This window comes from Acanthochromis polyacanthus, chromosome 13, assembly GCF_021347895.1.
Source record: "Acanthochromis polyacanthus isolate Apoly-LR-REF ecotype Palm Island chromosome 13, KAUST_Apoly_ChrSc, whole genome shotgun sequence".
Classification (NCBI taxonomy): Eukaryota; Metazoa; Chordata; class Actinopteri; family Pomacentridae; genus Acanthochromis; species Acanthochromis polyacanthus.
This window is the reverse complement of record NC_067125.1, coordinates 14286268-14311270: the sequence shown is the minus strand read 5'-3', so window position 1 is coordinate 14311270 and position 25003 is coordinate 14286268. Positions and strand designations below refer to the sequence as shown.

Genomic DNA, 25003 nt, shown 5'->3' with positions numbered 1-25003 from the left:
TCAAAGAGAAAGGAAATCTCTTCCTTCCAACACAAAGCTAGTGAGATTTCTTGCACTCGCTCTGTTATCATATGGTACATTCAATTTGGGAGAAGGACTGCAGGGATTCAGAATCAGTGAAACGATACCAAAAGACCATCAGACGCTGTGAGACACAAAACCCAGTTAGGCCATTTGAAAATGTTAGGATGAAGTGGTGCAGTTGATTGAGGCTGAACAATATAATGAAACCAGAATCAGTCACATCTATTGGTTTAATTTGTGTCCTTTTGCAAACATAGCAGAACATGTTACATAAATCATCTATTTGAAAGTGAAATCCATGAAATTGAGTGCTACTTTTGTCTTACATGGCAGTTAAAGTAACAGTTTTTTGATATCTAGAAAAGAAAGTGTATGAAACCTTGAAATTCAGTGTTAAAAACAAGTGCATAATAGCAAGTATTAAAAGAGCAGTTTAGAATAAACACAGACTTTATTCCATGAACTAACAATTTAGAAACTTGGATCTTTAATGAGTTTGTAGTCTCACACTCTGTTTACACAGAAAGTAGTGAAGCAACATTTGTCAGTACTTAATAAGCCTCCTTGTGTCTGAAGGAACAAATATGCTCCTATTTTTTATCAAGCTAGCTTTCTAAACTGGTGGCATTAACAGCTTGTGTTTCATTCACAAAGTATGGCCAAAAAACTTGAGAGAAAAACTACAAATGTGTTTCACTGCATAACTACATTTATTATCAGTCTCTGCGCAAAGTTCTAACAGTAAGTGTCACCACTCAGCAGTTTTACTAATGCGTTGCTCTCCCTATGCCTCATATTGCAGACATAGTGTCAGCCTCGTCACAGCAGTTGTGTGTTGGTGAAGTAGTGTTTAGTTGCTTTATGGAGAAACACTGCAGTAGTGCTGCTGCATCTGGTGGCTAGCATTAGCTTGGAATAGCCATTCCTAACAATATTCCCCTCCAGTGTTACATATACTACCAGGTTATGAGCCAGTCCTTAGTTTAAAAGTGAAGAAAACCTAATTTCAGGTGTTCTTCATGCCTGGTACTTCTTGTGTTTATTCCTTGTGTGTTCAATAAAGTTAAAAGAAAAGGGTCCAAGGTTAGAAATACAAAATGAGTTGGGGAACATTCTGTGACATAGTTGTTCCTTTGTGAACAGCACTAAAACTTTGGTAACTTTAGGCATTCAGTAAATGTGCAACTATTATGGCTCCGGTTGGAAATCAATCAGCATGACTCAAATGGAGGAAAGATTTAATGTGTATATGAGAAAAAGAAAGAGAAAGACAGAAGATAGGAATGAAAAGGAAAAGTATACTTCAAGCACATGTGAGATTAATATTAGACACATATGCAGTCGGTGAGCTGTGTTTTAGCACAGATGTTTCCATTGCCATTTTGTTCCAGCAAGGGTCAGTCTCTGTTTGCAAAAACTTTGCAGCAAGTTTTTACTATCCAAGTCATAACAGAACTGCAGGGAACTTTTTGTTTTTAAAGTTCACATGTCAACTGTTTTATATTGGAAAAAAACTGGTTTGAAGGAGGAAGCAAAATGGAATCTACTCTTACCACTCTCTGTTTGGAATTTGGTTTCTGCAGTAGCCACTCGATGTCAAGAGAGCTGGACGATGGGAACTGGTGGTGGCATGGTAAGGTGGCATTGTCCCCAACGACCTTCTTCATCTCCGTCTGGGCACCCACTGACAGCAGGCTGAATAGAACTGAGGGAGAGAGGCAAAACAGAGAGGGAGAGGTAGAGACATGTCAGACAGGGACACTGGCTCGATCGGAGCTGGAGACAAGAGACAGATGCTGAGTATAGGAGGCAAAACCATGCTGATAGAGGAAATTGAGACGGAAGACGAGAAGAGAGATATGACCCAGAATCCCAATCACTATCTGACAGATGCTGAGATATGTCACACCCGGACACCGAAGGGAGACAGAATGGGGATGCTGTATACAGGGAATAAAGTTTGGCATAGGAGGTCAGGGAGAAGTATTGTGATGACTTTTTGCTTGCACAGTCTTATTCACAGCAGACGTTTTGAGGAGTTGTGTCCCGGTGCACTAAGACCGAAGAGATGCAATTACTGAGTCACTTGCATTGCTAAAATTTTCCAACCTTGCCCTGGCCACTTTCCCATAGAGCAACAAATGTCAATGTGGAAATAATTTCAAGAGTCAACCACATATCTTTTGCAATATCCACAGCCATAGCAAATGGAACATTCAGTCAGAATAACATACATACCAAAAACTGCCACAGTCCACTTAGTTAAGAGTTGGGGTTGCAGTAAAAAGTAGTAATTATGAATGTGTGCACAAGCAAGTGACTTTGTATACTGGCCAGACTGTCAGGCCCTGTGTCTCACTGGGGGAGTAGCAAGGCTAATTTATTGCAGGATGCTGGACAGCCCAGAGGGCTTGAGTGGAATTAGCCAGAGGCGTCACAGGGTTTTGCTAGAAGCTGAGAATATGGATTGCGTGGGTGTCTGTGTGATTGTGTGCTCCTATATGAGGGAGGGTGCACTGGTGAGATATTTGACTCCCTCTACTTGGTAGAAAGACTGTACAGTGCTGCAGAGCTCCACTGAGCTCACACACTCAGATGTGACATATATTTTTGGCTCTACCACATTTAACTTAACTACCTGCCTTTAATTTAATTGCTGAATGAGCCAATAGCTCAAGGGGACTCTGAGTGCCTAAAATAAAACGTATCCAGCTTGGCAGATGCTCATTTGAAGTGAAATGTGCAGGCTGTGTAAATATTGCCACTCCTTTTCATTATCATGCTACTTAATAGGTTCTTATAATTTCAATATGCCCTCCTGTTTACACAGAACAAACAAACAAACATTATGGTGTGGGATACATATCTGAACAAAAACTATGCACATTGACAGGTGTTATGTTTGTGGTGGAGTGATTCAACTCAGAGAAACCGATGCCTGGATGTCTTTGTGCTCAGCAGACACAATCGCATGCTGTCAAATGTTCCACAGGAGGCCGTGTGAAGGCATCAGCACTCACTGGGCGCCTGTCCACTTGTTCACTGGTTCATCCTCATAGGAGCCAACACCCTGGCCCATAAGTGATCTCTGGGCCAAGGAAAATGTCAGCTCTGGGCTGTGAAACCAATGAGTCAGTGCTGATGCAGGACACAGAGGCAAAGACTAGCCTCACAGAAACCACTTCTCCCAAAAGAGCTTCAACCATACAGATGACATCATGTGGTGGATTTCAGCAGTTTTGCAAGTTTTCTTTAAGCTCTGTCACTACTTTGTGACTTCTCTGCCATAAACCCAAGGCGCTCTGGGCTACTCACTGTCAATCAAATTTAAAGTTTTCAATTGGCATTCACCAGTTGGGGAGAGACAGGAAGGGAGAGACAGTTCTTTGCAGTTGGCTGACAGCTTCTGCGTCCCATTGGCAGCCCAAGAATGACAGGGCGAATTGCTGAGGTCCTTCTGCTCTGTTGGCCCACCTGCTTAGTTCAAATCATTAGTCAGCAGAAAACTCAGGGCCACCCCTCCTCACAGTGGAGCTCTTGCACCCAGAAGGTATCCCCGTTTATGACTTTTTAATGCAGCATTCGCGGGGTCATTCATCTTGTGGGCTCCCCACTGATACTGGATTGGATGTCAGAAATAAGAGAGAGAGTGTGCTTTGCAACATAAAGAATATTCAAGAGGCTCAGACCGTGTGTGCATGCACATCTGGCTGGACCTAATGGTGCAAGTTAACGGTGGTATAGGGGTCTGCATACTGTCTCCCCTCAGCTCCTAAGGCTACGCTTGGTAATCAGTGCTCCCACATTCATCAGCAGCCCAGGGCGGAACCCTGCACGGGTGTATCTGGCCTGATAAGAGCTCTCTGCTTCCTTTCTCACCTCTCACCTCATCCTGAACTGCCCACTGCTTATAGGTTCTGTAAATGGAAGCGTTTACCTGAAAGATAGATAGTGCAAGGGTGACCAAAGAAGGAGGGAATTGCAGTTGTTTCTGATACCAAGAATTTGACTTTCCACTAGCTGACTGTACATCGACCTTCAAAAAATGACTTCCACTTTATTGGTGTCAAGTATGGGATTTATTGTCCAACAATGAGGCTTTAAGTGCCATAAAATGAATGTATTCAACAGAAAAAACAGATGCCAAGTACCTTGTATCTGTGACGTAAAGAAATTAGTGTTTGTTTTGCCAGAAAGAGTTGGCAGACAAGTCAGTAGTTTATTTTTTTTTATTTGGTTGGTATACAGTCACTGCTCCCCACTTTGCCGATTATTTGTGGTCTTGCAGAGGGGTTTTTGTGCTGTGGAATGGATGACACAGTGCTCCCAAAATAAGCTTGCCTTGATGTGAGTTTGAGCTCGCATTTGGATTGGCCTCATTCACCGTGTGCACAGCTGGGATGGTTGGACTGCAAGACCCCATCATTTGTGTCAACATCCACTATGAGGCACATCAGAATACATCTCTGTGGCAGCTTTGCACACACAGTATGAAAACTGTGTTTGGATTTAGCTTGGGTTTATGACCTTGGCTTTTCAGTTTGCAGTAAGGTGACCCAGAAACAATAAAACTATGAGGCATAGTAGGCATCTGCCTTAACAACATTCCTGGCCACAGTGGTGCGTATGCATTCATGTGTCTCTATGAGATTCCACAAGGACATGGGAAAGGCCATCTAAATAAACATAGCCATCTTGAGGGAGAGATAAATGTGGAGAGGACTTGTGATATGGTAGTTGGTGCCATATCCCAGGCCTTATCCTCCATCCCTCTTTCTCTTCCATTGTGCCTTCTTTTCTCAGTTTCTGTTTGGCTCCGCTTCATGCCTCCATTTGTGGCTAGGTTCAATCTTTACCCACAGAAAGAAAGGAAAGAAGCATATCATAATTAACAAAAGAAAGCGGGAGCTAACAGCTGAGATTCAGAAAGAGGGAGTGTGAGTGGGAGAAAGATAGACACATTTGACAAAGAGAGAGGGAGAGAGAGGCTGGGGTAAAATATGGAGGAACCAATTTCTATGAAAAGGCCCTAGGGGGAGTTGTGCTCCAGTAAATCCGCCTTACAGAGCCCTGCAATCTCATTATAGTGTAGCCAGTGAGACGGACAGACAGACAAACAAGACAGGCCTGGATCATTCGCACTGCTCAAAGTCAAGCCCCATATCCCCTCAGTCAGCACATCGGCCTGACTGGGGCCTCTGTCATGTCCAAAGCTTATGACCTCTGGTCCTCAAACGCAGGAGATCACGAAGTGGGAGAGAAGTGAAAGGACAGAGAAAAATGGGCTGAGGGAGGGGTGGAGGAATGGTGCAATGCCTTATTTCTGAGTATTTATAGTAAGTCACCGGTGTGGAGGAAGGATTATACAATCACAAAGGTGGTTTTAGATACAGGTTCGTAGATGCTCAAGAGAAAAAAATACGATTGCCGCTGTTTTATTTCATCTGACAACTTCCTGCTGTGTCCATCCATGCTGCTTTTCCTGTATAGAATACATCTACATTTTATGTCAATGCAAACCAGTCGCATGTATGATGTATGCTTCATGCTCTATCACAAAGACACATCCACTGCTGCCTATCCACATAGCAGAGATGCAAGAGACTATCTTCTGCCGGCAGTAAATCAGTGTCTCGGCGCACAAACCTATGATTTGGAATACAGCTTTGTGAGACATGCAGACTCAAGTTACGTTTGAGTGACATTTACAGCCTCACTGCAGCAGGCAAAAGTAACTATAATCTCCCTACCCTGCCAATCGGTGCCAGAACTGTTTATCTTCTGTCAATTACAGGCTTATCAAGAGGCGGATTTGAATACACGAGCAGGAGAAAGAGGAAAGTTTGGGCCGTGCTCTCCACAGGACTTGATGCACTTAATGTAACGAGCAAAATCTCACATGGCAAATACAATCCATCCATTCTTACTGCTGACATAGAGCTATTTTTTTTCTTAGCTGACAGACAAGCTGAAAAGAGCGCAGGACAGGAGGCAACAGCGAAACAGTCACAGCTCAGCGTGTTGTTTTAAAGGGTTTGTTGTTTTCCACCCACAGCCTTCTTGTGTGACCTGAACTGACTATTGAAATACCAGTCATACAGTAGGCTATGGAATACACCGACAGGTTCACAGGTAGGTCACATCTTGCCCTATTCCCTTTTCCTGATACCTTTGAGGATTGAGGCATGCCACAAAAAATCCCTCACATGTTTCAGTAGACAGGCGGCCGCCTTTTGTTGTTAGAACTAAAATCAGCGGCTCCAGAAAACAACCACCCTGCACGTTCTGTGAGAGACTCCTTTATTCATACAGTCACAGCTCGCCTTTTTAATTACAGCTTCTTAAAGGGTAAGTCTCTTTAAATGTACCAAGTTATCATGCCCCATTAAAACACATGTTTTGCATATGGCACACTACACTAGTCTCCTTGTAGTTTCAAGGTCCAACTCATGAATATATTGCTCCTGTGAAAATCAAAGAGGCTGTATTTTTTTTCCCTTGACTGGAGTCTGGCTCTTTGAAGGGATAAAGTCCCATAATCCTTCTTCCCTCACACCCGGCGACCGATGCTACCTTCTGCTGACATGAAGCTTTTGTCAGTAGCACTTTACAATAAGGTACATTGAGTCATTAAGAAGAAATGTGTAAGGTGCAAATAAGAGCTAACTGCTAATTAGTAACAGCTCATGCAGTTCTCAAATTACTCCGTGTCTTATCTCTAAAATATTAGTGATTATTTTTGCTACACCATTTTTGCGAGAAGAGTATCAAATAAGTAACTTAATGATTACGTTACTGTTACTTGCAGCTTTCCACACCTCAAGCAAAACCTCCATTACACACTCCCCAGGTATCTAATTAAGATGTGATGCTCTACTTTTCTACTTGAGTAATATAGTCATCATGAACCAGACAGACAGACCACTAAAGCCGACACACACGATACTCAAAAGGTCCATGCCTGTATAACATAATACTTATTGGTTCTGCTCTACTTAGCATCAGGGTGTCTTCCATTTATATTTCCATCATTTGTGACACCATGAGGGTAACGGCCGCTAAATAAATGAGCCAACTGAAGCTTGAGAGGAAAACTTCTAAGTGAGGGCCATCCTGTTCATCTTTGATGAGTAGCTTCTAAGAAATCTGGCTGGAGCAGTAAAGGGTGGTTTGGAAGAGGAAAAGAAGGAGAGGAATCATTTCCACAATAATCCCTTGAACCTGGAGGGGGGTGGCAAATGGGAAAAGAGAAGGAGGACCAATGGGAAAAGAAAAAGGAGATGAATGCTACTGAGGTCTGAATAATGGAAGGCCCTGTGGTAAATGCTCACCTTGTGCTGCTCTTATTGCCTTCATTAGCATCCCTTTCATGGCCTTGTCATTGCTGTCATGTCGAGCGATTGCAATGCCGTCCCGCTGATAGATCCCCAAAATAGATCCAAAATTAGTTTCACGACAAGCACTTTTAATTCCCCCAAAGTATTCCGCATTTTCCCTCAGCAAAATAAGGAAGTAGGGAGGAGATGGGGAAAAAAGCTAATTACACCATTCCCCAAGGGACCGAGGGAGTCAGCGAAACCTGCTTACAGTGCTACACACATCTTATCAATGCTGCATCTGGTGGCATCACCCACACCCATAGGTGTAGCTGTCCAGGATGCTCCATAAATCTTCTAGTTTTAGCCTCAAACTGTTCAAAGAGCACAAGTTGCTCATAAAGGGTTACACTGTCTGAAGTCTGAGGTCTCTGATTCATTTTCACTTCCACATCCTGCATGAGAAATGCCGTTCGTCTGCTTTTACTGTGCTTGCACAATTCTGACTTGGTAAAGATAAACACGTGCAAAAACTGTATATTTAAAAGTCAAAGAGAACACTGAAACACTACTATTATTGTAAGCAGTCTGACTTTTTTTCTTTGTGAAAACACAGCTGACACGTGACCTAGTGGAAAGAGTGACACGCAGACAAACTCCAGCCTTTTGCACAAAGACAACATTGATTGTGATTGGCTGAAGTTTTTTTTTGTTCTTTAAAAAAAATCGATTCATCATTTTGGAAAGGATGGTCCCCATTTAAAATGTTAATTACAGCAATGCATCTTACAGACTTCAGTCTGACTTGCAGAATAATCTCCAGAAGCTTGTGTGGTGCTAAACATTTTACAGTGTTGCATTCCTTTTCAAAAACCACCACGCAAGACATTTTTCCTCTTTAATGTACTCAGACTGAACAAGGTCCAAATGTCAAATGGTCTGTTTTGCAACAGATAACACCCCTCAGTTAAATGGGGCTTGGACAGTGACCTCTCTAGGCAACAGCAGTTTCTCCCAACATCTGGCGAAGCATAAACAAACCCGCATGTGTGGATATTTGCTTTGTTCCTCTGCATGGGCGTCTCCATATCTGAGGCTGTAGAACAGCATGCAGTAAAGATGAGAGGGAGTTAACATCTTGAAGAAACTTATCACCAACGTGGCTGAAGCTATGTGTGAGTACATGGTATGTGTAAAGGGCACATCTTCCCTGCAGCACAGGCACACAGTCTTGAATAAGCCTGCTGTTCCCTGCTGAGAAAACACATTTTAATGGAGGGAAGAGGAATCCTTTTCTATATGAGAACATTCAGGAAAAATGTTTTGTTCTGAAGTGAAACACTTCTTTTTCCTGCTGTTGCCAAGGACATTTTGCTGAAACTCATTTTCACTACCATGTGTCTAAGACCGAAGAGAAACCAATTGCTTGGGTTCAAAGTGGTAAGTCAGCAATTTAGGATATCAAAGGAAAACAACTCCAAATCCACTGAGATAAATGATATTTGCTTTGACAGAAATCAGATTTGGTTTCCTCTCACAAACAAAACTTTTTTTCAATTCCTGCACAGAACGTTTTTCTTATTTCTCTGTATTCAACAAACTTTTGTCCCCGGCGCTTCTTGTTTCTTGATCTGGGCTGTATTGAGTTATTTTTGGTACTCTCGTTGGTAAGAGTTCCAGAGAAGGAGAGGAAATTATTCAGGACAGAGATCTCCACTGTAGGTAAAAACATTATTGTATAGACAACTCAGTAGAAGGAGATTCTTTGCGGACTTCAAGCTCTGCTTGACCCTGCATTTCTGACAGATGGTGCAGGGAGGAACAAGATGAGCTGTATTCATTAAAACACTGTAGAAGACAGGTTTGCCTGCTGCTGATCAACTTAAAGCTTTCCTGTTGGGCTTTGGTACGGTATGATATCATATCAGCTAAGCACTGCTGGAGTTCGGACAGATGGGCTTGCTCTGAAATAAACAGCCATAAAGCCCACAGTGCACATATAAACAACCTTTTTCTCCTACAGCTTTCCCTGGCACATCACCGTGGGCGCAGCTCTCTGTTCGTAAAATGTTCCTCAATTTCCCCATTTATTTATGTGGTCTAATCTCAATTTGTGGCTGGCAAGCATGTGAATGAACTCCTCTCACATTGTTGGAGTGGCTGGACATGGGCACTGACCTCAGCGGATCAATAGTTAATAAGCTTTTGTGCTGCCAAGTCCATTTTGCTGCAATCTGCAATTTTTTTATGTCCATTAGGTTGAAAATAGAGCTGACTAGGTGTATGGCCACAGGAAGTGGAATGTATCGTGGTCGCCCCGATGATGGATGCTCCACAATAGTGTGAGACCGATGAAAACTTCAAATACTATCTACCACATGCACTATAAAGTACTACACCCCTGGCTTTTATTAAATGCAATTCAATATCCCAGTGGTGTTTCAAAGAAGCATTTAACAACTTGTGGGAAGACAATAAAAGCCACAGCGGGCTATATGGTTAAGTTTGCTGGCACGTGACGAATGAGGAGAAGGGGAAGACAACAAACCCTGATGGCAGCGCTATATTTGGAGCAGCACTAAACTTTAGCTTTGCTAGTACAGCTTAGATAGTTCCAGTCTGGATATAAGTGCTACATTTTCTGAGCTCATAGTCGGGAGTGGGAGTGTGGACACTTCCCTTATTCTTGTCCTCCTCTTCCTCGCCTCTCTGCACACACAGATTTAATTCCATTATTTAGGTCACTGCGATTGTTTGTCACTGTCGAAAGCCTAAGTTCACCTGGGGTTCGATGCCGAAGATTCTCTCAGCAACGACACTAATTTACTTCGCTGGATCCATGAGAGAATAGGAGCTGAATGCAGCAGAACAGCTCCCATGTTGTACATTTCATCGACTAATTGAAAACAGACGGGACGCTAACTCCCTCTCTCCATCCGCCCAGTACTAGTGCGCTGCGTCACTGACATATTAGTGCTGTTGCCACTCCTATGGTATGCATCTGATGCATCATTTTACTTGATCGGTTAGGGGGAAAATAACAAGCAGGGGACGCCTTTTGCACAAATGACAGGATGATATTGTTACAGCCACTAATGCTGTAGCTGCTTGCTGCAAAGGACAAAGAGGTAACCTATCCATCCAAGCCCTTGACTAGGAAGGACACGTCGATGGCTGCCATTTCCCCAGAGGTGAGCAGATGCCACGTCTGTTTTGGCAGCTGTATGCTGAAAGGTGTTGACTGGTGGGGTAGTTGACAGCCAGAATGGTGGCTGTATGATGGCCAGGGAGGTCAACAGGGGCTGCAAGGCTTCCAGGAAAGGCCTCACTTAGGCTCATTTAGGAGAGCTAATGGACCAACCCACCATCTGTCCTTATGATTAGCTAAGTCCATTCATGCAGGACACTAACCTTATTCACTTGCTGCAACCACACAGACACAAACATAAGACACACCTACAGTATATTGGTATGTAATGGAACAAACACATGGAGCAAATATCCACAGTATGTTATGTGCATTTGGGCTGTAACTAATTAAAAGCAGTTTATGGCATACGGCATGCATGTGGAATGCCTTTACTTTGACTTTGAAAAATAAAGCAAGACACGTAGCCAAGAAAAGAGGGAGGGATGGTTAAATGTACTCCTTTGTCCACTCTGGAAGAGCATGGCCATACAAAAGCAATAGACTTCTGCAGCTTTTATCAAGTAAACAAAGTTTGTGTCTATCTGTCTGCACGTTGTAGGCTCCTCACAGCGACACACAAACACACACACATACACACTTCTCCAAACAAATACGCCTGCCCTTTGTGCTGCTCAGCACCACTTCTTTCCACCCCCTATGTCTAGAAAAGGAATGCCCACGCGGCCACATCCGAGGGCGGAGAGAAGATTGAAACCAGATGAATGGAGCTTGGGTACAGCATGCTCGCCAGGGCCATATTTCACTCCCCAAAGCCTGATTAAAACGAGGTGCGGCACTAGCTGGGCCAAGGCAGCTTATTTTGGCTCGGAGAAGGACATTTGCTTGCAGCGACACCCTTGGCTAGGAGGAAACGGGGCGAAGGTCACAGCTAAAGTCTCTGGAATTGGCTCACATTATCCCAATTGAGGTTTCCTTGACAAAGCACAGTCAGTTCCTAAATTTACACAGATGAAATAAATCCAGTCTAGAGATGTATTTGACTGAATTTGATTTTGCTTTAAAACATTGAGAAATTGTGCATTTTGAAGGGTACAGTGGCTGTTAAAGGGGGTGTTTAAAGTAGGGCATTGGCGTGTGCTAACTGACGTGCCAAAGGAAATGAGGACAAACTGCAAGAATTGTAGAGCAACGATCATTAGCGTCACACAGAATTTATTGTGATAAGAATTAGAAGAAACAAATACAGCCGTGGTGTTATGTCGATACACTTTATTTCTGTTTGTATGATTCCAAAACATGAATCCATGTTGGAAATAAGAAAACATTAACATGACTTTTACAGACTAAAATAGTGTTTTAGAGCATCAAAACTTTCAGATGCTAGACTGAATCATCCTCCTTTGAGAATATGTGTTGGGGGGTCCCATTCAGAATCCTTTAGCACATAAAGATCTTTGCTGGAACAATGCACTTTTAAGAAAGTAGCGTGCATGTTCACAATAAATCCTGACTACTTACAAGATACAACTGCATTTTTCAAGATCTCTGAGGCATAACGTTCATGTTTGTGTCTACAGACATTAGAGTCAGTGTTGAGCAATGTTGCAAACTTTGGACAAGAATTCACTTGGAAAGAGGACAGAAAAGAAGAAGAAGAAAAAAACACGCAGCTAAACATGCCACGTGCTGTTTCCCCCTGCCTTTACCAGTTAGCTTGCTCACCCAGCGAGTGTGCCTTTACACTCATGGAGGTCATGTTATTGTATGCATGTGTTCGTTTGATTGTGTGCAGTGGGAAACGGAGTCATTTGCATTCTTTCTGAGTAAACATGTAGAGCAAGGCAGCAACAGAGTACAACAGGGGAGGGAGTCTGGATGCTGTAGGTGTGTGTCTGTTTTTGTGTGTGGACCTCAACACATGTGTGAGTGTGACTGACTGATTAGCGGCCCGTTTTCATCGACTGTCTGCAGTCGCCTCTCCTGAGATAGCGAAGCAGAGTGGGAGAATTTCGTACTATTTTCCAGCGCTGGCTGCTTTCGCTTTCCTTCCCATGCAGCTGGTCGGCCACACTCACGACTCGATGCCAAACACACTCCCCTCTATCCCCTTGACATTTTAGCTATGTTACTGCTGAGAGAGTTGTGGCTCGCCTGCCTGCCGCCTGCCTGCGCACATGAGTAAATAAAGCCCAGCTCATTTCATCTGGCCATAATGTTTAATCTACATTTGCTTGGTCAACGAGAGGTTAATCTCATTACCTTGTGCTAAATGGCATGCTCGGGCATCCTCTGACAAGACGAAGGCTAGACACGAGTTAATTAAAGGAGCAATTAAAAGAAGACAGTAAGTCCCACTGAACAGTGGTGATATGTTACTTCCCCTGACACCAGCGAGGTTGAATAACCCTATTCCACTGTAGTCTGTCACTAATAACAGACCTCTTTTCATTACTAACATCGGAGGCTAGTAATAGTGGAACAACAGAAAAACGTACCTTGAGATTAGCTTGTTTTGCGGTTGAACACGTGCTTCAAACTAACCTTTTGCGCTGGTGGTGGTTTACCTACTGCGAGTCGGCTAATTAAAAGCACGCCTCGCCACAGCAATACACGCACACCTATTAAAAAAGTTAATCAACTCCAACAGGTTGTTAAAAACCTGACATGCAATTAGCTGAGACTGGCTTGGAAAGAGCTTAAATGCCTTCCAGCAATAAGGGCACCACATGTTGCTGCGTATTTGCATCTGCCTGAGAAAAGAAAAAGAAAAGGAAAGAAAAATAAAGGAAAATGTAACGAAATGCTGGTGTCAGACTCAGTTTAGATCACGAGCTGAGACAAAAACAAAAGGAATGAAGCAATATATTCTCATAAAGTAATTTCCATAATCTGTTCTTCACTGACAGATACTTTCTTAATTTCAGAAACTGAATTATGGAATATTTGTTGAGATGCATAACAATGGAAGCTGGAAGCCAAAAAAAGTCAGCCTCTGTCTGAAATCCACTGGAAAATACTCAACCTCCATCTCTTTGTACTGGTAAAGAGATATTTATAATATACTGTGACTTCATTGCCACAAAGCTCTCCTAGTGATGTTAGAAACAACCATTCATTCATGCTTTACCCTTCTCTAAAAAAAAGGCCTGCTATGTCTTCACACAAACCATGACGCAAGATTTGCATCATAAAGATTTGCGTCATCCCCAAATATGTAATCTTGAGTTTACAAGAATGCTCCCTCCACAGCATCTCCATAAAGGTCCATTAGACACTTTGCAGCGTTGGGTGTCCTGTTAGCATAAAGGAAAGTGAGGGAGCCAGGGAAACTGTCTGCTAGCTGCCTGCCCTGTGGATACTACTACCGGCTGCCTCCTCCCTCCAGATGAATCATAAACAAGTCCCTTGGCCTCCGTGACTTAATCCCCTGTGACATCGCCACAGGGAGATGGAGAAAGAGGGAGCGGAAAGAAAGGAAAACATGCCCTGTGCTCAACTTTCAAGTGAATTAAACATTAGGATGAATGTGTATGAGGTGTATCTGAGGATATGTCATTGAGTTGAGGTAGTAATTTAACAGATGATAGAATCTGGATGTAGATGTGGATATTTTGGGAGTGAGGGTAGGGACGAGCAGAGGAGGAGGGGGGGAGGGATGGGGCTATATTTAATTTTTGCTTCGTCGAAGAAGCAGTCACTGCATCTTAGGCTCTACCTTCAAGCCCCCTCCTCTTTTCGCCATGTGTGTATTATGCAAATTCATGTCCCACAGTCCTTTCATTTAAATTTGGCCACACAGCTTAAGCTTGGGTAGTCTACAGAGTGTGGCAGCTAAAGCTATAATCAACATCATGCTCCTTTTAGGCATGAGAAAGCATACCCAGGAGGGAGAAATAAATGGATTTATTTTAGGAACCAGAATGTAGAATCTTAGTTAGGGCCAGACATGCTAAGTGCTTTGTCCCTTATGCATCAGCCCCTGGGCAGTATGTCTTTCTTTATTAAAAAAAAGAACAAGGTACAGGAGAAATACGATGTAGACAGTGTGCTCTAACAGAGGTGGGAGCAGCCCAGCCTGGCGGTGTATTTTTCCTCTTAAAGTTTGGGGATATGATTCTCACTTTGCCGCTGCACTCTGCAGGTTGTGCTGATGTAAGGAGCTTTTGTCTTGAGATTAATGAAAGACGTTTGGCTCTTTGGCATTTTGGATCCCACACAAAGGTTAAAAACAGCCTCTGACCAGTGAAAGGTTTATGCGGCGCGCCACTGAGTGTTCTCTTCACTCAGGGAAGTAATTCTTCCATCCTACACATTTTCACCGACGCAACAAATAAATAAAAAAGTGGATCTCAGCTATATTTCAAGCAGTACTCTCGAACTAGATTTGCTTGTGTCTCGTTTGTGCTGACAAATTAGATTTCAGTCGGCAGAATTTTTTGTTTATTTTTTTCCCCCGTCAGGCGTATGTGCGTCCATGTGTGGCATATACCAGAATGGCTACGACGAGCTGGTTAACATGCACTATGTGTGACTCAGAGAACCAGGTGGAAACTACAGGTCCCATCTGTCTGTCTGCTCAGCATCAGGTGACAGACAAACAATGCGATGTGTTCTTGAGCCGCTGACATTTTTGTTGCACCGGGTTTGAACGCATCTGAAGAACTTCGGGGTAATTGTTGAGCTAAGCACTTATTCCTAGCCTATTGTGGTGGAACAGCTCAAATTTTATGGCAGATTGTTCCTGGGATAAATTGTGAGAATCTATCTTGGCGTGCAGCAAGTGTGGACATCAGATCTCCCTCGACAATGTTCAAGATTTGCATAGAACCTTCATGCATGGTTAAATTAAAAAAATGAAAAGAGCAAATCCAACTGGCTAGCTATTTAAGGTATTGTTAAAAGAAAAAAAAAGAAAAAAGACTGTCCCCACTGTGTGTGATTCTCTGCTCCAGAGGAAATGCGCCACTGGTCACACAGCATCCCATCATCTGTGCTGTGAGTTACACTGTAAAATCCATTCCCCATCCCTGCGCATCTGCTCTCACATGGGAAATAGCGGAGCCTTGCAGCCTACAGGGAGAGGTTACCACCTCCACCAACAACTCCACAGCCCCTTCCCCCATCGTCTTCTACTTCTGTCTTGTCTCTTGGCCTTTCTGTACATCCGACCTCATAAAGAACACACACACACACACACACACACACACACACACACACACACACACACACACACACACACACACACGCACAGTTATTGCCATAAAAGCACAGTTTTTGCCTCTGCATGGCGCCTGCTCAGTCGAGAGGACGTAATGCCTGAGCCATGCATGGCTGCAACAATGCCAGTACGATGACGATGTACTCCCTTGAGTCCATAAGAGGAAACTGTTCAGACGTATCGGCTTCATTTCTATGCGAGACATGCTGGCAAGGTACATCCCTAATTAGTCATTCTATCAGATGAGGTATGAGGGGTTTTGTAAACTCATGACTGCTAGAGCCTTGTTCAAAGGTATAAACACAAGTAGCTGGAGTCCAGTCTGCATAGCAGTAGCAAGTGGTAGCGCTAAACAGATCTCAGCTCAAACAAAGAGGCATGTTAAATGGCTTTTGGTGTTGTCCACGATACAGAAATTTAATCAGGATCCTGAGCCAATACATTTGTTCCACAAGGAACAAGTTTTCTTAAAGCTTGGAGACTGATCTATCTGATTGTATTTATTTTCAAAATATATTGAGGAAACTTCTGAACTGCATTGGAAAACAGTTCAGAATTCAATTATCTGAAAGAAAGCGCAATTTTAAGACCAATCATGAGACAAAATGACTTGATAAACATTGGTTTCTGCTGTGTAGATCCATTTGCAGCAGACATGTGTTTATTTATCCCAATGTAGCCAATCAGGAACATTTTATCTCCCCTTATCCTTGGTGGATTAGGTTCTAATCTGTTTGCTGAGGGGAAAAAGACAGAGAGGGAGTGAAAAAGGCTTTTCTCTCTCATCTTCCCCATATTAATATTTCTATTAGTGGTGCTTTCCAGTGATGTGATGTGACACTTGTGGCTCTGCATGAGAAGCCGGGCTAATAGGGGGTTAGAGGAGGAGGTCAGTCGGAGACACAGAGGATTTTTTTCCACCTGAGATCTGTCAACACTGCTAGTCTGCATGCATGCATTTGTCTGTGCAAATGTGCACTGCGTGTTGTGTGTATCTGCATAGCCATATGCTTTGTGCATAAAAGCACATTTGTGTGAGATCTGCAGGACTTGTTAATGCAGATGTTCATTTGGTGTGAGAGTCGGGCTGCACTGTATGCTGATTAAGGCTCACTGTGCACGAGTGATGGGAAGGAAGACTGCTCCTGTAAGGTTTAATGAGCAGAAGAGTTTAGCCTGGGGCGAGGTCTTTAGGAGCTAACACACATGTCCTCTTCCCTTCCTATATACTCGAGACAGAGAATGCATACCTAATTGCACTTTGGTTAAAGCGGCACACACAAATGCGGTGCTTGCATCCACATACACACTGCTGGATTGTGCATACCTGGCAGTTCATAAATACACGAGTGCATGCACACTAGTGTGAGAGAGTAGTGCTGCCCTAAGCAATGTGCTACTGACTCCACGCTTCGACCTTCAAGCCCCAATGTCCTTCATCCCTGAGATGTCCTTTATTACAGCCTTGCTCCTATCCCGCACTAATGCAGGGGAGGAAGGGTGGGAATAACATGTGCATGAGAGTGAGCTATAACATGAAAATGGATGGGGGGGGGGGCTGCCCCTTAGCAGATCCATTCTGAGTAACTAATTTATTCTTGTCACTACATTAACAATGTGCAATTCCGTTTACTCATACGCAGCGTGCATATCTTTAAGTAACTTAACCACATGCAGGTCTGCAATCTGTATGCATACAGTGTTAAACACATGCACCACAAATGCATTGATCATGTTAATGTATCCAGCAATAAAGGTGATTTAGATTCTGATCACAGCTTGAGGGAGGCCACGTCCCTCCCCATCAATCCCCAAGCTCCCCTGTACAGTATGTGTAGGTCATCTCAACAGCTAAAAGCACAGAGACAAATGCCTAATGACATTTGAAAGGTTCCCATCGGCAGTTTCCATCCACTGTACTACATTCCTCGCTAAAGAACGCGGTAGATTAAAGATGGACAGTGAATGTGGGCTCTCTGGCTGCTCAACTATTGCTGTAATGTCACTAGTTTTTAGCAGGAATTAGCTTTAATGTCACTCTGTCTCCCACACCTGAATGTCACTGGCTTTTAATTGGCCTGCTTGTGAAATGGCAGTGTGACTTGTGTCTGGGAGCTATGCATGGATATAAAGTGTCTATGGTTTCATTGTATTCTAACTAATCCCAGTTTTGGGATGGAGCTATGGTACAGTGCACCAGGCCCTGTGCCAAATAGTTAAAGTGTTGGAACATGTGCCACTGCAAATGGGCTGATTCCCATTGTAAATGGACTGCTCTACTGCTGCATTGTTTCATTACTGCCAGGAATTCTACATGATGTAGTGTGAGGGAAAGTGCACAGAAGGCAAAAGTTTAATTTTCGGTGCCAGAAAAGTTCTATACAACTTTTATGACAAGCGCAAGTGGTGCAATACAAATAATAACGTATAGGGCAAAATAGATCATATTGTACATTATGCACTTCATTGCATTGGTAATGCCAACCCTGTCTCCCAAAAAATTACGTTCTTATACAACTAAACTGCATTCTCAATTATGTTTTGAAAGAACTATATTTCCTCTCGGTCTGGCAACAGTAAGCAATTTTCTACTGCAGGAGCTCACAGGCCATTTTAGGGGGACTTTTGTGCGTTTCAAGAACCACCCTTATAGCACCTCTTTCAGGGCTCCTTTTGAGTATAAATCCAATACAGGACAGGCCTTGAAAATGTTGCTGTGCAGGTGCCAATGGTGACTGGTTAAACTTGTTGAAGATTATATTGCTTTAACTTGGCAAAGACAACAAGAGCCACTTTTTCTGTCACCTTGATTGAGTAGAAGTCTTCTCCTCTCTAACATCGCCATCAACAATGTTTAATTGGCCATATAGTCAAACATAGCACACTGTGTTTATGTCAGAGTTGGCACTGTTGGATCCAACACCGCAAACAAACAGAACGGCTGAGAGGGCTGAGTACAAGCAGTTCCAGTAAATGTCGCCTAGTATGACGTGGTATGAAAATGTTTCCACTTTCAGAGAGCCAAAAAGTCCCCGTTAGAATGACGCAGGAGTGGTGGTGGTATTAGTAAGACGCAAAACTCTCACCCAGGAGAGTGGGATGCATGCAACGAAAGGAACACACTTTATTTACACTTAAATTTTGTTTCTGCTTGCTTTTTTGGTTAGGTTCAGGCATATAAACTTGGTAAGGTTTTGAAAAATATGGTGGTTTGTGTTCACATGCACCCTTTCACAGCATATTTAAAGCTTCTCCATTTACTGGTTTTCCAGGGTGATGAGTCCCACAGCATCTGATACATGATCAGTTGACTGAAAAGAAGCCACTGTACACATGTATTTCTGATGCAACACAAACAGATCAGGGAGAAACTGTGCTTTCCTTCAAACATAATTGAGAAGGCAGTTAAGTTGCACATGACTGTATTTTTAGGGAAACTGAGTTGGTAATATTGTCCAGATAAAAAATATCCGCCTGTAGAAGCAAATGCAGCACTCTGGGATTTACCCTGAGAGTAAAATATTCAGAGGTCAGAGGTCAAACCAGTCACAGCTGCTGTAAAGTCCATGGCCGATGGGCTCCTGGGACACATGGAGACTAATCAGACACACACACTCACTCACTGGCTGTCTCACACACACATAGACATCCGTGACTTTACATTACAAAATCATTTAATGAGACCAACAGCATCCAGTATCGGATCACAGCGTCACCTCTCAAACCATATTCTTTGCCAACTCTATTCTCCTATTTAACTGAAGTGACACTGATGTGTGTGTGTGATGGGTGACTCCTTGTGCCAGACTAGTGGCCTCACGATACCCTCTTGACGATGGCAGCGCTGTAAGCACGCTACGACAAAGTGAGTTCCGACAGTGTTCACACATCATGATTGAAGCCAGTATTTCACTTTACTAGATTTTTTATAGCACAAAAGGATCTGGTCAGAGTAGTTTTAGAGGAATTCTGAAACCAAACTGCCAATTTTTCAGATGGTGTCAACATTAGAATCCCTGTTTTGGTTTTGCATTTTCAGTTCACGACAAGGTTGCAGTGTGCGCTATGATCCTCAGCTGGCCTTGAATACAAACCTATGCATACTCTTTGTGCCCCTCTAGCTGACTGGAAAACTCATGACAAGCAATAGCTCTGTCGTTGATAAGTGCCTAATGATCCCTCTGGCTCAGGCAAGCAGTGAAGTTTCCAAACCTCGTCTGTATTTCACCAGTCACCCCAAGGAAAGTGCAGTTCCACTGTCAGTGGTTAGAGTTTTGAAATGCAATAGGAATCTGTGAAAAGAGCCAAATGGGAATGTGTTGTGCAAATGTTACTGGAATGAGGAGGGGGAATAAAAAAACCTTATATGAGGTTTCCATTTTCAGGACACAAAATGAGTTGTTTTTGTATACAGAACCAAGTGTCTCGAAGGAAGCACTTAGAATCAGATAAACATGTGAAGAAGATGGATAAACACATGAAGGAAAAAATAAAAATATTGCGAGAAATAAAGCTGTGGTGTTTGTGTCTCTGCCGTTGTGTGTGTGGCTGTGTTTGCATGTTTTTTTTCCTTTCTCCTTTAACTCCCTTGTGTATGATTCTGCTGCAGACTGAATATGCTCCAGCGATCTATCTCTCTGTGACTATACATGGCAATCAGGTGAGTCTGGGGATAAGAATAGCTGGCCCACCAAGAGGCTCCTGCACGGTAACACAGTACTCAGTGAGAATACTGAACTGCATGCAGGCAAACACACCCTTAGAAAAACAGGAATATGCAAGAAAAAAAAAGCACAAAGGTGGTCTCTGTCTTTCTCGCTCACACACACAACACATACTCATCCTATCTGACCCCTTGTGTCTGTGACCAACAGTGTAGACATTCCTCATTCTGGCTCAGCCTGAGCTTTGTTTAGATTAGCTGAGAGGGAGCAGAACCCTTTTGGTCCCTGTGGCTGTGCGGCACACGTCAGCCTGCTGCTGGGTTGCAGTCACACAAAGACACACATACACGCTGACATGACATGTACGCGAGTGCACGCACACCCACACGTATGATCAAATCCATCAACTCATGTGCATGCACAAGAACACAGAGCGGTAAGTAAATTTACCCAAATGCACACAGATAAACACTCACACTGATACACACGACACTGGCCAGTCATCTGGCCTTATACAGGCATGGTGGCGACCCATTGCCTTTCATGGGAGCTGACTTCCTGACATCCTGTCCTCGGGCGCTGTGTTCTTTGCAGCCCAACTAGTTCACAGCAGGAGAAGAGGGGAGGGGATGGAGGGATGGAAGGAAAAAGATGGAGGAAAAAATGCAGATAAAAAAGCAGAGTGGACTGAAAATGAATAGGATGGAGGAGCAGGAGGTACAAGGAAAGGATGTGACAGAGGGAGCAGAGACCGAGGCAGGGAGAGACGAAAGAATGGAGAAACACATGGCAGGAGACAGAGAGGATGAAGTGTGCTCTCACACTGTTTAGGTTTTAGTCATTTGGCAACAGCCTATTCTCTTCACAAAGCCTCTGTTCCCAGACTCCAAAACACCTGAGAGACTCCTGCAAGATCCAAGCCAAGCCAAGGCGGCTGGACTGTCAGTGCAGTGTGTGGAGTAGTACTACATGTGTCATCAGCTTCTCAACAGCTAAAGCTAATTCACACTAAGCCCTGTCTTCATTATAAATGTGGATGTCATCCTTGTACAGAAGAGTACCATCCGCTGACATGTAACATAAAATAGGTTGACACTTGTTTTGCATACAGAGCTAATTGGACAAGTCACCGGATATTGCGGTGTAGTAAACCGATTTTTACACATGTCGGTTATGGCACAGGAATGAAAAGTGGTGAGACCTAATCAAACAACTTGACTAATGCAACCAAGCTATAGCAAAACACCAGAAATGCTTAAATCAGTGGTGACAAAGAACCGAGCAGAGCATTACTGAGAAGAAAAGATATACACCGGCTCAGTCTAATCTGATATAACGATGGCTTTTCAAAGGAAATAGATAGCCCCGTCATCTCAAAACTGATCTGATGTTGTGGGTAAATAAATAAAAGCGAGGCATCAAACTATGCAGGTGTGTAAAACAAAAAGCAAAAGAATACAAGAAAGTAAACAAGATAAGGTAATCCTTTATTTCCTCCCACACCAGAGGAAATTCACATCATTACAGCAGCTATGTAGCAATAAACATAGTAATAGTAATAAAATAATAATATAATAGTAATAATATTTACGATATGTACACAGATGAGATTGAAATAGTACAGTATTGACACACTGTAAACAACACAATGTAAAGTGGCTTGAAAAAAGTAAGTGTAAAAAGTGCAAAGATGCAGCAGTGCAAGAACTGCTGTGCAAATTGTATGGTTTGGGGTGATGTGATGTGAGTCAAATTTATGTTAACAAATGAACTAGAACAGACTATGATCAGCCTTCTTTGCTATGAAAAGAATGAATCAAAATGTCAACTTTAGCTGAAGCTGGAAGTTCCACATATTTTAATAGCTGGCAATGAAAACTTTCGTCCTTAGGGTTCTGCATGCACCTGATCTGTCTGCTAATACTCATAAAAGCTAGTAAAGCAACAGCAGCTACACTTTCTGCATGATTAATGCCTCTCTGGGCACCAAATTCTGTACTTGGCACAGCAACCTAAACAGGTGTCATACATAGAGGCTGAATGCAGATGCAACAAATTTGCCAAATAGAAAAACTTTTACAGAACCAGAAGGGGATTGGGATCAAACGTGATTTAGCCTGACACCATTGTTTCATGGCCTTTTAACTGTCCTGACCATGCAGATGACTGTGTTCTTAAGACCTTCAGACTGCATCGAGGCTTTGCCACTGTGATTATTATGACTGTTGGCTACTATTATGGTCACTTAGCTAAGATCATGGTCTGCCAAAAGCTCTTCCATTTGATTACGAAACAAAACATTACAACCACTCACAGATGAGGTAAATGATATTATCTAAAAACAATGGTGCATATCAAGGCGTGGGATGTAATAGTAAGTGAACAACCAGTTCTTATCATCAACTTTTAGGATGCGGAGATGTAGGTAGGCGTAAAGACTTGAGTGACTTAGACAAAGGGCTAAATGGCAATGGCCAAATTTCAGTGCCAGGAAAGCTTGTGGTCCACTCCTGATTAGAAGAACCAAACCAGCAGCGCTCCAAAGGAGGGACAAATCATGAACCGGTGTCAGGGTGTTGGGGGACGTATGGAGCAAGTCTGATCTGTGATCTGAAAGCATCTGCTGCTAAAGTCTTGCTGCCAGATACTTCAGGCTTCAGAGGTCTTGTAAAGTCCATGCCTCAGAGGGTGTGAGCTCTTTTGGCGGCACGTGAAAGACTAGCAGCAGCATCGGTCATAATGGTTTGGCACAAAAGTGCTACGAACTCTGATCTGGACTTTCACATTTCATTCTCGTGAAGCCTTTTTTAAATATAATTTCAGATCTTACATATCTAAAAGCAAAATGATGATCTCTCAATTGTGTCCTGCATGAAAATGCTGGTATTAGGGTGGTTTAAAGTCTGATTTCTTGTTCCCATAATTTTATGCTGATCAACAATTCCGTGATGTCCTAAGAGATCCTTTTTAAACATGAAGCACCTATATGACTGGAGGTAAAGTAAATGAAGAAGAGCAGAGGTCATCGATGCATACTTATAACTTGCTGATTTGCATGTATTTTAAATGATTTAAGCATAAATTTAAAAGCAGACTTTCAGACGCGTGCTAAACACAGAGATTATAAAGAAACTCTGTTCACTGCCTGCAGAAGAGCTGGCCTCGTGAGCTTCCTTTAGTCCTTAATAGTCATTAGGAATTTATACCTTAATGACATGAACATAAAGCTTAACATGAAATAATGAAACAGCATGCAATAAAAAAAAGATAAACGCTCTGAATCATAAAGCCATCATCTGTAGGGAAGTGGGTTAAGGACACGGTGCCACGCACGTTGAAAGAAAAGCTCTCTTATTTCCTATGATCCCCTGTAAACACACAACCTTTTGGAAGTTTTCAGATTCAGGCTTCATCAAAGTCAATCACATGGTTTCTATTAAGCTTCACTTCAAATACACAAATAAAAAGAGACACCACAGCTGGAGTTTAGCCTCTTCTGCTTTTCTGCACCGCAATGATAAATTTACAAGTAAAACCAACTGCTGTGTGTTAAATAGAACTATAATTTTTAGCCCACTTACGCACTAGATGCTAATATCGCAGCGGCACTTCTTCGCTGTACGGTGGCACATCCCTGCCTTCCTGCTCTAACAGGAGGTTCTGGTTGACTGAACAGTAAGACTGTAGTCTCCAGCGTGACTCAGGGGAGTCATAACCAACTCATTATAAATGAATGAGCCGGGCCGAGGCTACAGTACATATGCACAGCACGACAGGCACAGCGTAATGAAGGCGACATTTACAGACGTTTTTAAAAAAATATATATTTTTAGAGGAAATTCATTGCCCAGAATATTGATTTTTACTTTAAACACAATGGCGTGACTTAAAAAGCATTGCAGGAACAGCTGTGTGGATGTTTATGAACATTTTGTAAATGACTCCAACTTGTGCACTCCTCCTACGGAAGGAAAAGCAAAACAGGGAGAGTCCACAGTACTCAGTGGCCAAAGTTATGCATATGCATGATGTATAACAGTGAGGCAAGTGGTTTGGGGATGACGTCCAATGGTGGCGGTGAGTCAGTGTCTCAGACAAACAGCCTTTTACGGACAAGCTCACCGCTCGGAAGTCTGTGGAGGAGAAAAGTAGTTGTTCAGCAAACCATCAAGAAGCAAATGTTGCAGTGAAGCCTGAACATCTGCCAATATTCTCCTCTGTCACGGCCATGAGCAACTACACACTGATAGGCATAGCGGGTCAAAATTCAGGGGAACAGAATGACCATTAAAAAGTGCCCCTTTCTCAATGCTGCAGGCCCTTTTAGTGTGCGCCGGTGCAATACTACATCCTGGCCCTTGCTGGCCGGGCCCTCCAGGAAAATAATGCATGTTCCCATCAGTCATGCTACACTGCAGTGCACCGCAACCCCTCCGCTTCCATGCACCCTCGACCCAATCCATCATTCCTGAGTACGGCGGCCTCAAGGCACTGTCTGGGAGCACTCTCTGAAGAAATGGGGAAAACAAAAGAGGAGAAGTCAAAAAGAGAGCAAAACAGAGAGACACTGAGTTACAGACAGAAAGACAAGAAGACAGAAGGGATGTGAAGGAGACAGTGCCGGAGGCTT

At 43.1% G+C, this 25003-nt stretch overlaps 1 protein-coding gene across 2 annotated transcripts in view; it reads right to left on the bottom strand.

Annotated features, from left to right (window-relative positions):
* clmpb (CXADR like membrane protein b) overlaps positions 1–25003 on the bottom strand; it is a 69897-nt gene that overhangs the window by 20179 nt on the left and 24715 nt on the right. For both annotated transcript variants that reach the window (XM_051957887.1, XM_022190346.2), the window contains exon 2: positions 1578–1729. In XM_051957887.1, coding sequence (XP_051813847.1) covers positions 1578–1729 — 152 coding nt within the window. The remainder of the gene's footprint in view (positions 1–1577; positions 1730–25003) is intronic.